The sequence below is a fragment of the Ascaphus truei genome, chromosome 1 (genome assembly GCF_040206685.1).
Source record: "Ascaphus truei isolate aAscTru1 chromosome 1, aAscTru1.hap1, whole genome shotgun sequence".
Taxonomy (NCBI): domain Eukaryota; kingdom Metazoa; phylum Chordata; class Amphibia; order Anura; family Ascaphidae; genus Ascaphus; species Ascaphus truei.
The window spans coordinates 31,352,304-31,367,612 of NC_134483.1; the positions used below are offsets into that span (position 1 = coordinate 31,352,304).

The following is a 15,309-nucleotide window of genomic DNA, read 5'->3' on the forward strand; positions in this document are numbered from 1 at the left end:
ATCCAGTGTTAGCAACAAGAAGTGATACAGATTCATTTTTCCCATGAACGAAAAAAGCAAAGCAGCAACTTTAAGGATCTTTCTAAAGAAGCCAATTACACTGATAAGCTGTTTAAGAACTATTTTTGACCTGGTCCCTTTAAGTCATAAATACATCACGAGATTACAACTTCTCGCTAAGAAGTTCAGACTCGATCGCAAGTAGGGATTCCGATTTTCAGTGATTATTGGTGTTTCTTTGTTTTTTCATTTAAAATTTTTTTTTTTTAAATCAGTGTTTATCAGTGTGAGCAATGAAAACAGATTGACATGTATTTGAATGTGGTATTCATCGGTGCACTTTTCCATTTTAGTTTGCATACTCCCCTCCCCCCCCCCCCCCCCACCTATAATGCCTCTGTCCCTGTCCTGGGAATGGGCCGTCACAAGACGTGGAATTTAATAGGAAAAAAATGCTTCATTTCCAGTGTTTATCGGTTTGAACTGAAAGTGCAAGATGACCTGTTAGTGGTGCTAGTACCTAAAACCGGAACCCCTAATCTTAGCTTGTATATTCACAGTCTGCCTGTACAGTCTGTGCTAACAAGGCCGCCGCACTTCTTTATTCCGCTTCGTCTCTGCACTGTCGCAACATTGTCACAGAGTGGTGGGATCATCTGAGGTAAGAGGTCTAGAGGTAAACATGAAGAGACAGTGATGCTGACACAGACGGGGGACGCGACTTCACACACGTTGTACAGAACATAGGTTGCTATTGGACAAACCAACATCTTTTCGCCCTTAAGTAAAAGAACAATGCTTAAAAAACAAACATTGTATGGTAATTGAGATAATTAGTAAAAAAGCACAATGGTGAAACTGAAAACCAAAGTATCAGCAATACACATCCTTACCCCTCGGCATTGCCTGGTGTAATTAGTCTTTATGTCAGCTGCTGATAACTACACGGTGTGCTCTGTGTGTGGTTTTTATAGCGTGTGCTTAGCTCTTAAAGTTTTAGCTGTCAACCCAGGGCTGGTGATGACGATGGGTTTTCAGTTGGCTTTCCAAATTAACCTACACCTATGAAGTCATGAAAATGACGCTGGCAAGTCCCAGCTCACATGGAGGCCTGGCCCCAATGCAGTCTGCATCAGAACATTATTGCATAATCTCAGTTTGACTGATGAATACACACACACACATCTGGTTCATTAGATAGATGAAGTGCACGTGGAAATGTCCCATCAGCAGCAGTTGCAGGTGCCTGTGTGCACTCGCAGAATGCCCTTACTGTGCATGTGGATGAAGTTAAAAATCTCTGCAGGCATTGCATGGAAGCCGGGACGCGGTTTGACATTGTCGTAGTAATGGTGAGTGATGAAGATCCCTGAGGGGTTCATGGGGAAACCCCAAAAGCCGTAAAGGTGCACCTCTTCACACAGCTCCAGGGCGGCGGTCACCAGGATTAAACCGCTGCTGACGCGTTTCGCCCGAACGCCTTGGGTGAGCCAGAAACGGGAGACGTTGATGAGATACTGCGGGTGGAAGTAATACACGGCTTGCTGTGACTCAAAATCATCCAGGACGTACTTCACCCGGATGGACACGTCAGTGTTGCGGGTGTTGTAGAAGGCAGGGAGGAGTACGGATGCATTTTCATACCCTTGCAACACTTCATAGAAAGGTCTTCTCCACTTTTCCAGCTTGTGAAATCTATTAAGGAACAAAGTGACTGCAATCAGCCCCCTCTATTAAATTCAGACAAACTAACAGCACCCAAAAATCTTGGAAATACATGTAATATTTCCTCTGCTGCAGGGGTTAAACACACTGGGGGTTATTCAATAATATGCGCAGAAGTCTTTAATGACTTGAGTCGGAGTCTGTGATTGACTGTATTGAACTGCATATTGAATACTTCCAATGTAAAGACATATGACACAGGCCACTCCAGCAGCAGAGGTATTACGTGAGCACAGAGGGTGTTATATGCTAAATTGTGCCGGTCTGTGACTATCGCATGGAAACCTCTATCGCAGCTTAATGAATAACCCTCAGAGGGGTATATTCTATAAGCGCTGAGATCGCCGATCTCGCAGCTTACAGAAGATACCCCGGAGTCTGTGTGTGAATTCAGGGGAGCAGGAGGATCCGCTGTCTCGTTATACTCTTAATTATACGACAGGATCAACGCACATCCAAAATAAACGAAATCCCAACCAGTCATCATTATTCCACCTTTCTTATTACTTCGACCATGCTGCCCCAAGTTAAACGCATTATTAGAAATCGTTAAAGATTTCCAGGCTTTTATGCAGCACGACATAAGTAATAAAGGCTAAATAATGATTAATTGTTCTGTTTTAGGGATTTGGGATGTGAGCTGATCTTCTGTTCTTTGCTTTAACAGTGTGTGTGTGTGCGCGTGCGCGTGTGTGTGTGTATATATATATATATACGTGCCCAGGGCTTTTTTGTGACGGTACGGTCTGGGGGCGGGGCTGTCACTGCGCACAGCCAATCCCTCCCCACCCCTGCCTGTTTCCCTGCTCCCTGCATGGCTGAGCAGAGCAGATGGCCCGGAGCAGCCCTATTCTCCCCACCCCTCCCAGGTAAAATTCTTAGAGGAGGGGGAGTGAACGTGTGTGTGTGTTTTTATGAGTATTGGAGGTTATTATGTGTATTGTGGGGGTTGTGTATATTGTGGGTAGGTTATGTGCATGGAGGGTGGGGTTATTATGTGTATTGTGTGTGTGGGGGTTATTATGTGTATTGTGTGTATGTAGGGGGGTTATTATGTGTATTGGGGAGGGGGCTATTGTGTATTTTGTGGGGGTTATGTGTATTGGGGGGTTATGTGTATTGAGGAGGTGGTTAGTATGTGTATTGAGGAGGGGGTTATTGTGTGTATCGAGGGGGGTTTATGTGAATTTGGGAAGGGGGGTTACTATATGTGTATTGTGGAGGGGGGTTTAGTATATATTGGAGAGAGATAGAGAGAGAGAGAAGTGGGGTGTGGGAAAGATAGGTGGGGGTGTGGGAGAGAGAGAAGTGGGGTGGGAGAGAGGGGAGGGGTGGGATAGAGGGGAGAGGGGTGAGAGGTGGGAGATAGATGTGGGAGAGAGGGGAGAGGGGTGAGAGGTGGGAGAGAGATGTGGGAGAGAGGGGAGGGAGGTGGGAGAGAGAGAGGTGAGGAAAGGAGGAGAGAGGAGGGAGGGAAGAACGGGAGGGGGGAGAGAGGTGAGGGGGTGGGAGCAAGAGAGAGAGAGAGGGGCTAGAGAGAGGGGGGAGAGAGAGTGGTGCGAGAGAGAGGAGGATGAGAGGGAGGAGGGAGAGGATGTGAAGCTGTCTGCTTAAGCACTGCACATGCTTAAACTGTACATCCTACACAGCTGTCATCTTATTACAAAATATGTCATAATCTCGGACTTTCTGAATAACTGCTGAATCTAAAGAGCCCTTTGAGGTTTGACAATTTGTAAACTATAAAGTATCACGATGCCTCAGTTTATCCCAATACACGTGAACCTTTTTTTCCCCTCAACGTGCCTATGAACTGACAGTCATTGTGGAAAAAAGCGATTTCTAATGCCGGAGGCATTTGATACACCCGTGCATCTGGCCTGCAGGCTTTATCTGAACATTCCTGCGAGTTTTCAGAGGCGAGGCAACAGTAAGAAATGTATTCGCAAATGGCTCGGATCCAAGTTAAAAATGCCACAAAATCAATCTATGAAAGGAAGCCGTTGATTCTTTTTGTGGAAGGACGTAACACAACTAACCGTTCTGTGATGATGCTTGGGTTGATTGTCACCACGTCTGTCTTCATCCCCACATCCACCACATATTTTTCGGATATAGGCGGCAAATTGCATCTGCAGAAAGAGACACAGAGCAGGCTGCTTATTTTAGGCTTGTCATTTATTTTCTTACGGAAATGTTGCTGCAATGCAGCAGCGTTAAATATGGAAACATACATTTAAAAAGCAACGTGGTATCAGTACTTTTATTTAATATCAATGCCTATATACTTCACTTATAGGAAGTGTTGCTTAAGTTTCTAGAGAAGCTTGAAATACAATGGTACTGCAAAGTGTTACAGGCCCTTTGTGCAGTAAACCAAATTATTTACTAAAGATTGAAAAAACGGGCAAAAGCATTGGGCAAGATTTGTCAACGTACAAAATGTAATTTCCTTTGCTAAATCTTGTACATTGCATTTGCCCCGGTTTTGAAGCCGGGAGGTTTTAGTAAATAAGCCCCGCAGTTTGTCGTGACTCTAAACATCATTTTTCCATCTGCGATATTGTAAACCTTCCCGGCTAACAGTCTGAATCAACTGTAAGAAACTTGAATACAACTTCTCTTTACATGAGGGACCCTACCAGAAGAAGATTAAACAGAAAATCTATAGATCAAGGAGCCCTCTTCTTTATGTTGACCCATATGGCTAAATTCACTAAAGAGCTCAAGAGCTTCATTGTTTACTTAAAAGACATTTCCGGGAGCCAGACATTAGACTAGGAATAATTTGTTCTGCAGGGTGCAGACGTGTGCTTTGTGCCAGACAACAGCTGGCACCACCAAGAGTTATAGTAAGCGCCTGATTCTCTGCACATCACAGTAAACAACAAGAAAATGCAGCCGCTGCGATAGACCTTGCAGGTCATTTCCCTGACCGAAACGTCGGCATGCTAGGGCAACGTCATAATAAACTATGAACCGTAAAGACTGAACATTAATATAATGCTAGTCCGTCAATGTAATTTCCATGGAGTAACAGGACATTCCAAATTTAGTATGAGATCCGGTGACAAATGTCAGCCAATTAGGGAAAATCATACAATTAATTTTTAATGGTAGGTTTTTATCTTCTCAAGTATATCTTTGGTTTGTAATAAATTGAAAGTGGCAGGACATAATTGAGCCCCCCTGTGTACTAACGTAGTCAAAATTCACTAATTTAGCAGAACTGTCCCAAAATGGTATACTTTTGATTAAGGTTAGTAGGGGGTGAGTGTATACCGAGATGCAAAAATGGACTGAGGAATTAAAAGGAAGGCAGGATTGCTCAATGATAATAGCAGGAAAAGAAGTCTGTAAGTCACTTGACATCACTGTGCTTAATCCAGCCTGACACCGTACTTCAGCCATCATTAGTATGACTCCCTTGTTTGGAAGTTGATAACCCTGCCAGCCAAGCCTTTTCAGAGTCCTCTCTTTTAAAAAAAAAGTGTGATTTATGCACATTTTGCATTTGAAACGGTCTTTTATGCTTCCTATTTGTTTAGTATACAAAATCAGTGCTTGATATGAGCCCGGCATGCACCAGCTTTGTACATTAGACATAAGAATGGTGCAGGCAATGCTCTTCTGGGGTAGGCGTGTTAACCTTGGCCACTTTGCATAATAAACATTTAGGAAGTAGAAGAGACGCAGGTAAAAAAAAAATGCAGGGACCTTTAATCACCCACTGTACTGTGTGCCTTTTCGGCGCACTGCTGTATATGGCAAAGGCTTATATTTCAAGAGAAATAAAAATGAAAGGGGGGTGAAGTAATAAGACCAAGGGGTAGCTCCACAAAGCTCGGTTACGTCAGGGGAACCAGACTAACGTTACCTAAATAGTTACCGGACGTTAGCTTCCCTGACATTAACGGACATCCACAAAGCTAAATATATGCAAACAAACGGGCGCTAAGGCCCCTCATTTGCATATGGCTAACGCTGTGTAACTCTGTGTATTTGCATACGGCAAAGATGAACTTTGCGCCTTGACTCAAGTGATGACCAATCTAGTCCTTTGAGAGTAGGCTTAATGTCCAGTACTGTTGAAGGGGGGAAAATGTTTGTTGGGGGGTAAGGGTAAGCGGGTGGCTTATGGAGGTAGGTGACCTGGGGATAGAGGTCAGACCGCCCGGGTTGAATAAAGGGCATACATAATGTATGCCTACATGGCCACTGTGGCTTCCAATGGGGTTAGGAAACAGGTCTTGGCTAAATGTTTCTGGCCTAGTCCAGGGTATTCATTTTGGCTTCCTACATTGTTACGGCTGAGTCCCCGGTGGTCACGGTGTGCGTGCCACACACCACAGCACAGCACAGCACAGCACACCACAGCACAGCACACCACAGCACAGCACACCACAGCACACCACAGCACAGCACAGCACAGCACACCACAGCACAGCACACCACAGCACACCACAGCACACCACAGCACAGCACACCACAGCACAGCACACCACACCACAGCACAGCACACCACAGCACAGCACACCACAGCACAGCACACCACACCACAGCACAGCACAGCCCTCTATCTAAACTTTATATGATAAAACCCCTTGGAATATTTATTTATGCAATGCAGTTTTGTTTTTGTTTTTCAATGAATTTGTTTAATTAACGAGCACACATTGGTACAACAGAGTGCAAATAGTTTAAACATGGATGCATATAACTGCACAAATTATATATATATATATATATATATATATGTAAAATAATTCCAGACCTGACTTGAAGTCATGTAGATAAGGAGGTTCCTGCCACGTTACAATAATTACATGGTACTTTTCAGTCCAAAAGAGAGTAAAAAAAAAAAAAAAAAGAGAAAAGAAATAGGATTGGGTTACCGAAAGACGAAATCTGCATTATCAATTTCTTTCCCACATTTGCTCTTCTTTAATATCCCTCCATTCCCAACCACAGCACATCTCTTAAACTGCGACCGATAGTAAGGCATATCCTACAATCAAGAAAGAGACAGTTAGTAACAAGAAGAGATCAGTGTATCTCGAAAGCTCGCACAAATAAAAGCATTTCGTTAGCCACAGAACGGAATCATCTATTTATTTTTTGATTATTGAAGCTCGGCTAACACGGTACTGATACCTCTACATGAATATATATGTATATATATATATAACCTCTCTGGGACGAAGCACACTGAGGCGAAACGCGTTGAGTGGGTCAGACGGGGACCTCCTTTTATTACTATGGACATTGTTTACTTCTAAGGGACTCTTTACTGTGGTAGATCAGCACCAACCTCCCACCCAGGAAGTAACTTCCTCTGCACCAGGGATTGCCATGTTTTGGTTATATTTTGGACATCTCATTCAGGACAATGTACCCTATATTACCATTTTAGGGTTCAACATCTACTGATTTGCATACTCTTCTCTATGTGAGTCCTTCTATTTCAGCTCCCTGTGCTTATATGGTTGCAACCTATAGACCTGTAGGGATATTTAGACACAGACATTTGTTGTTTTGTATCATCATGTTGTTCATCTGTGCTATGTTTGTTACTGCCTGTAGCATTTTGGTTGTTTACATTTCAATATGGTCAGCCAGTAGTATTATTATCTGGGATTTGTTCACTTGTGTGACTATTTGTCTTTATGTCCGGCCAGTCGTGATTTCATTCGGTACTTGGTCCCCAATGTTATCTTCAATTTAGGTGCATTTCTCCTCTTAGTTACCCATTGTAGTACCTTTATGTAATTGTCCGTTATTTATATTGTATTTTGGAGGTCTTTTTTGTTCTGGTTCCATGTGTGTGTTATTTTAGATTTTTTGTTAGATGTGTTTGATTAAAATTTAAATTATTTTGGACACATGTGTAGTTATATGTTCATTTGATACATCTGAGTGCTTATCAGGGGGTTTCTTTGTTTTGTGTGTTTCTATATATCTGTATCTATATATAGTTTTGCAGGTAGTGATATTATTTATTGGGCACAGCCAGGTCCTTCAGGGTTTGCTCAGGGGTGTTAATTGAGAATGCAATTGAAGCGGTGCCGGGAATAAGACCGTCTTATGTGTTCACAGTTATTTGTATGTGAAATAATTCCCAAGCCCCACTGCAACCTTAGCTGGAGCAACTGGTCCCTGAGAGCTCATAAATTGGTGTTTTATACACGTTCCTTAGTGTCCACAAACCGGGAGATCCAAGCAGGCCAATCATAGGAGGTAATGTATGGACACTCTAATTCAGGAGGGGCCAACTTCATTCCTCAATGGCCACCAACAGGTCATGTTTTCAGGATATCCTTGCTCTAGCACAGGTGGCTGAATCAGGAGCTCAGTCAATGACCGATCCACCTGTGCAGAAGAAGAGATATCCCTAATACCTGGCCTGTTGGTGGCCCTTGAGGACTAGAGTTGGCCAGCACTGCTCCCCTTAGGTGAGGGAATTCCAAAGCCACAAGTTAAAAATACCAACAGCTTCATGCCTCGACACTACATAAATCCACAACAAACCGAAGGATAATAAACTACTACCCTCATCCTACTGGTTAACGTGTGTGGAATGTCTGTACAGTAACATCACAATGGCATAGAGATACACACAATAAATTCCATGCAACATTTGCGCTGGATGAAATGTACCTTCAATCATTGGGTATTGCAATTGCTATGAGCATATCACAGTAGGGCAATCTTTACATTGCATACTAAGACATATCTAACGTCGTAGCATATGGGATGCTCCGCAGGCTCACACTATACATCTCATATGCATTCACCATGACCCCTTACAGACGCACTTCCCATAACACCCTCCCCTAGTGTCTCTGTAAGTTCTCCCTCCTTACCACTTAGATTGTAAGCTCTTTGGGGCAGGGACTTCTTTGTCTACTTTTATGTCTGAAGCGCTTATTCCTATTATATCACATGTTACTGCTTTAAAGTGCTATGCATCTAGATGGCACAATATAAATAAAGGTATACATAACAATGTGAAGGGGTTGGGGCACACACTTAGATAGTATGGACCAGACAACTGGAGAGGGCTATCAGAGTACCTACAGTATAAGGTACTGTACAAAAATAACAAAGAGATAGGCACACCAAAAATATGCAAACATGTATTATAATGGCCTCATGTTTGGGCTACTCTTTTGAGCCTTTATAAAGATATACATAATGTGTTCATAATGCAGACAGAGCGTGAAGAAAATCTGCAACAATTCTATAACTCATTGAACTCATTCCACCCATCAATAAGGCTATAAATAAACTCATTCTAAAACGCTTGTACATTTACTGGACATAATGGTCCCAACTAAGCGATTGTGGAATTGAACCACCACTTGTTGAGAATCACTACTCTACGAGCTTGCTGGACACTGTGTAAGGTTTGCACTTTATCTAGAATGTAAACTTTTCTGGGCGTGTGAAGTACCTTGGGGAAGATTTTGAATATGTCTGAACTGATTTGAAATACGCCACTGGTGTCAACTTCATATCTGAGTTTTGTTCCAAGAGGAGTATTCTTCTGGGTGGTGAAAAGAAAGGACGGAGCATTGCAACACCTTGATAGTGCAGACCTGCAGAAAACAAAGAGTAGAATGATAACCACTGTTTTGCTTTACACACTGCCATGTCTATCAGGTGACAACACGAGCATTATGTACAGTACATATAGTAAATCAGCAGCCCAAGCTGCCAGTTTCCCCCCCCCCCCCTTTAAAATGCGCATTGATACAATCCACCCAATAATAAGTAATTAGCTAAGTTGCCAATCGATCTGCGAAGATTCGGCTCGGAGGTTCACTAAATGCCTGTTAGTGCAGCAGAAGAGGACCAAAGATGTAAAGTTCTGTTGGGAAGAACATGTGACCAAGCAGTCACTAGATACAATTGGTGCACTGCTATCGAGAGAGGGCGGGGCTCAAAAAGGGGTGTACCAGAGCCAGTTTCAGAAGAGGAGGGGGGTATGACTTTGTAAATGGTTGCTATAGAAACAAAAAATGCTAGTTACATTATAAAATATTTAAAATGTTATTCAGAATTGTTTAAAAAAAATATGCTACAAGTAATTTCTCATAGTAAAGAACTGATTTATAAAATAAAAACACATGTAGAATATTGCTTGGTCTGCAGCTTCCCCCCCCCCCCCCCCTCTCCCGTGAAATGCGAAGCGGCTTGGGTGCTCTTGCTTGAGACTGTCCTCCCGAAGTCGAACAAGTCCTGTTACTGCTCCCAAGGATCTTCAGCCTGATGGCCAGGAAGTTCAGAGGGTTTCTTGACGACGTCCTCCATCAGGGTTCTGGCGTCCTCCTTTTCTTTTCTTCGGCCAGAAGGTCTGCAAGAAAGTCCAAGTCTTTGGTTTTCGGCCGGAGCCTACTCGCCCGCGTCGTTCTCTCTCCGAAGAGAGACGTGACTAGCCGTGCATCATTGCATCTCCTTCGCATACACAAACACAAAGTAAGTGCTATGTGTAAAGTGGGTGCACTGCTACAGCGACCATAGCAGGACACCAAGTGCTGCGTGTCTGTGCCGGAGCACACCAGCCCTGATGGGCCGGATGTGTTAAAAAATTTCGGCCCCCCTTAGACAGAAGTCCCAGGAACTACGTGAATATGGGAAGTAAATCCGTAGAATCAAGGGTCCAATGCTGGGAACTGTTCCACATACCATTGTGTAGCTGCACTAGAGCATAACCGTGCCCACAGTGAGCCTCACACAGATGGTACTGTAGTAAGAGCCCCCCCCCCCCCCCTGTGACTTCTCCAGCCAGGGTGCATGGATCCAAGAAATCTTGGGCTCATCCCACCTCTCGACCAGGCCAGAGGACCAAATGTGTGCCACTGTCCACCCTACTCCTGCCACAGGTAGGATAGACACTACGCTTGATCTTAGCCAAAAGGCCGAGAGGTCTGCAGCTTTAAATATTGAAATTAACAGCAGAAAAGGACCATTTAAACTACTTCGTCACAGAAGCACTAAGCTCCGATAGGCGATTTGACATGACCTCATTTAACACCATGTTAGTAGAGATGTTCATCCACCAAAGTGAATAAAGTAACGCCAGTCTCGTTTTACTCATTTAAATAGCGCAGTGTTCCTTTTTACCGACGCTAATGATAGTGAGATGCCAAAGAGGCATTTCCCCCAGGTCATTCCTAAACCTGGCATTACTCACATCCAGACCATTAAATGCAGTGGGGCGTTTACAGCGTCTGGGTGGATGAAACACCACAGTTAGTTCCATTATACTTAACATAAAATAATAATAGACGTTGATTTCCATGAGATTAACCCATATTCACAAGGATAATTTCATGCAAAAACAACGTCCGTAGTATATATCATTACATATAATATTATATTAAAGATGCAGTCTTGGTGTTATTCCCATCCAGACCCTGATGTAGGGATTTAACTGAAGTAAAACAAAGAGAGGAAAGGAGAGGGAAATAACTGTGTAAAAGTCCTATTTCAGCCTCCGGCTGCAAGTAACAGCAAGTTTAGGTAACGTAACTAATGTAACGTAAAGTCCCTGCATTAACCTTAATGGACCTTAATGAAACCCTACTTCAACGCGCAAAACTGGGTTAATGTTACGTTATTCTCTTTGGTTTATTAGCATTACTATTAACAGGACGGTCATTTAGGTTAATGTCATGTTAATTAGCCTAACAGAGCTTAGAGTATCTAGACCACTGAGAGAGAGGATCCTTCTTAAACCTTATTTGTGATTCCCTTTTCTAAGTACGCAAGGTGCGCTTATCACACTCACTTTTTGGGGCTTATGCACTAAGCAGTGATAAGTGCTTTTAAGTGAGATAAAAAGCCATTATAGCGTGATACTGCCTGCTGTGAGATTCATAAAGCAGTGTTAAGTTCTTTTAAGTGAGAGAAAAAGCCATTATAGCGCGATACTGCACTGTTATCACTGCTTTGTGAATCTCACAGCAGGCAGTATCATGCTATAAAGGCAGCTATCTCACTTAAAAGCACTTATCACTGCTTTGTGCATAGTACCCAGAAAACCCACTTATCACTGCTTAGTGCATAACCCCCTTTTATCTCTTGCTTTGTTTGATTTAGAAACCTAAATTGTTGCCGTCCACATTCTCGTACTTGAAGAGGTTTTTAGATGATAAAGCACAGTCTGGGAGTAAAAGGCACACCCTTATTTTGAGGTCCCCTTTATCCATTGTAGAATAAAGTAACGGGTCTTACTATATCTTTTCTAAAGGCCAGGCTGTGCCACACAGAGATGAAGTAATTCTCCCAATGTCAGAGGGAGTGGGTATCAGTGAGCTAAGGCTGGATATAGGAAACACTTCTGCAATATTTACATCCTACAAATAATGATAGAAAAAATACAGGCACACATTTTAAATATACTAAATTCCCAAACAACACGCTGAGTTTATTTTAGGGTTACATTTTCCCCTCAGCATAATTGTCATAACAATACCAATTTTAGACTGTTGAAGATGAACGGAGCTCAATGTGCTATCCAACAAACACCCCATTTAGACTGTGAGCAGAGGAAACTAGCTCTATATCATTACGAGTATCAAACATTCAACACAAAAATAACCCCAAGAGGGTGAAGTCGTGGGTAGCCACACTGCTATATTGTAATTAAGCGTTTGCTTTCTCTATGAACAGGGAATACCCCGATTGCGTTCCCCCGGCAATCCTCAACATGGCAGAACCCAAATCCATTCTCTTGCATCTGGGCAGGTTTCCCGCACCTCACTTACTTGAAAACATTTGCTTCGCTCGTGTTCATTTCCCATTTGCAGACTTGAAGACTTTTCCATCTGTCAAACAAGTCCGATTCCTTCACCCTAGAAAAGGGAAAGAAAGAGCAAGATGCCAAAGTTACAGAAGACTATAAAGTTGTTTTTGGACAGGAACCTGTAATGTACAGAGTCCTTCGAGTCAAGAATGATAATAGGAAACAGGGCCTCTCCTGCACTTCTCCTGCCAAGGTGTTGCTTCTGAGAAGCTGGTCAGTGGAGATCTTTCCATAACACCAAAGGGACTTAGCAAGATTACAGGCTGACTAATAACATACAGTATGCAAGGCCTTATTCAAAGAACCAGTGTTTGTGTCAAGGAATTAATACGAGGACCATAAGATTGAGAGTTGAGAAGTCCATGCTGGCATCTCAACCCCAAATGGAAACACAGTGCAATTTCCAGGCCACCCATATGTTAATAGTACTAACAGGTTGTTAAAATACAGTACTCTATTTAGTTTGGGTACTGTGCAGAAGCGGGCAACTGTGTGTACCAAGGAACAAATGTGGATTTCAGTTTCAGGTTTTGCCTAACTAGAAAATGTATATTCCTGCGAGACAGGACTTCATAAAGCACATCTCATTAGATGTGAAATCAAACTACTTTTCTTTTAGAAACTACCTTTACTTTTCACTCTAATCATAAAGTTCAGTTTCAGATACTCCAGCAATTGCCAGCCTTAAAGATATATTAATAACAAATTACTAATTTGTGTCCTGTTAAACGTGTCTGTCACAAAACATTTCCTAAGAAATGGCATTCAATTTATCACCATCATTTTGACCTCATTTAGCTATGGTCCTTTAACTGGCCCCTGGAAAAAGAAACATGTTTGTATATTACATGGAATGTGCTTTTGACCTAAATGTGAAAAGTTACAAATATTACTCAAGATGTCACATGTCTGGGTTCTACGTTGCAAAATAGGAAAGAGCCTTTAAACAAAGACATACGAAAACTAGCCAATTATGCCAAAGGAAAGGTGAATAAGCCAGTGGGGCTTAACCATTTGTGGAGATACAGTATCAGTGATCTGTTTGCTATCAGTCATCTCTAATAATGGACGCACTAACTCAACAAAGTGCAATTTCCGGCTCATTAAAGGGAATCCATGGAACTCCCCCCAGCACGTGGTCAAGGTTAGTACAATAACAGAATGAAAATCTGCCCGAGATAGGAACGTGGATATCCTAAATATCTTGTGTAGACCTAGTGTTTTTTTTATGTATCATCAAATTCTATGTTTCTCTTGGGAAATGTTTTCCTCCTGAGGTGCTGTAGTGTACGACTATTCAGGATATCTCTACACGTATGTAGAAAGCGTCATTGTCTTCTCTGGTGCTGTATGCTGTGATATTCCTCCCTAGCACTGCCAATACAAATCTATGATATTTTGTGTTTAACCGGACATGTTGTGTTATCTGTAGGAACAATGTCGCACGAATAATGTACATCTGCATACAGTATGCCCAGCCCCCTACAGCTCCTTCTCCTGAATGAGAGGACAAAGAGTGAAGCAGCCCTAACACACAGACATTGCCAGTCCCTTCCATGTGCATCTTGCGGTCGGTCCATGTGTTTCTATACTATAAGACACCTCCAGGTGCCAGAATACTCATCTTAATTGGAAAAAAAACCAATGCCAGACTGGTCTCACCATTGTAGCACTAACAGGGCCCGGAATCCTAAACCCTCTTGGAGCAGCCAACAGTGTCGCATGCATCACAGGCTCAACAATATCCACCATAAAAATGTTATACTCATTGGCAATGTGGCAAAAACAATATGTCCCTTAACATCAACTTTCCTAACATGACATAAATCCAGCAACCACACTTTCTTTATAACCCCTTCAGGACCAGCAATGCATAAATATGATACACATCTTTTTAATATAGGTCAAAAGAGCCCTGCCCCAATATTTAATAAAGGTGGCACAGTGCCATTACCTTTCTAAGCTGTTTCAGCCAATGGTACTGTGTAGCTTATGCAGAGGCTTTATGTTGTATTGAACCGTCACTGTATCATTTGTGATGCTGTGTTAAAAGGCTCAGTGATACTTTGCATAAACAACACGCATTACTGATCCTTCCTCAGAGAAGCGATCACTCATTGGTCTGTTTGAGTGTGTGCATATGTTCTGACATTGTCACTCGTTATTAATGTCCTTTTTATTTTTACCACCTACAGTATATTGGTGTAAGCTGCGTCGAACACGAATGCTTTGAGATGGGACCGAGCCATAGAGGTAGGAGCAGGGTACAGTCAGCTAGTATAAATGGGACTTAGAAAAGGACAGGTGTATGATTTATTGATAAAGAGCAGAATAATCCTAAAGAAAATGCTGGTAGTCAGCGGTTGCATCCGAGGACAGTGAAGGGGGAGGTGAAGGCATGTCTGGGATAGAGCGAGATGATTCTAGCTGCAGTGTTAAATAATGAAAGAAGTAAGAACCCTGTGTGTTTCCCCCAGAAATCCCAGGGAACAGCAGTCTGGCTAGAGCTACAGTATGCAAGAATTCCTGAATACACTTACATAGAGAGAACTTTCACATCCATGATATCCTGCCTGAACTCCAAGCATTTAGTAGAGTTGAATTCCAAGGGACCTTCATAAAATTCAAAGTATCTGAAATAAAGCAAGAAGAAGAGCTCTTAGATCCAGCATAAAGCAGCACTCTGTGTATAATATCACAAAAAGAAACGGTGCACTTTTTACAATATATCATAAGTTTAGAAGATTTCTGTCCCTAGCTTAATGGTTCAACAA

General features: G+C 42.5%; 1 protein-coding gene across 4 annotated transcripts in view; it reads right to left on the bottom strand.

Annotated features, from left to right (window-relative positions):
* Positions 1 to 382: 382 nt before the first annotated feature.
* ST8SIA5 (ST8 alpha-N-acetyl-neuraminide alpha-2,8-sialyltransferase 5) overlaps positions 383 to 15,309 on the bottom strand; it is a 112,952-nt gene continuing 98,025 nt past the window's right edge. For all 4 annotated transcript variants that reach the window (XM_075585725.1, XM_075585717.1, XM_075585711.1 and 1 more), the window contains 6 exons: positions 15,076 to 15,168; positions 12,498 to 12,584; positions 9,179 to 9,323; positions 6,621 to 6,733; positions 3,765 to 3,857; positions 383 to 1,695 (listed from right to left, as the gene is read on the bottom strand). In XM_075585725.1, coding sequence (XP_075441840.1) covers positions 1,227 to 1,695; positions 3,765 to 3,857; positions 6,621 to 6,733; positions 9,179 to 9,323; positions 12,498 to 12,584; positions 15,076 to 15,168 — 1,000 coding nt within the window. In that variant the 3' untranslated portion in view covers positions 383 to 1,226. The remainder of the gene's footprint in view (positions 1,696 to 3,764; positions 3,858 to 6,620; positions 6,734 to 9,178; positions 9,324 to 12,497; positions 12,585 to 15,075; positions 15,169 to 15,309) is intronic.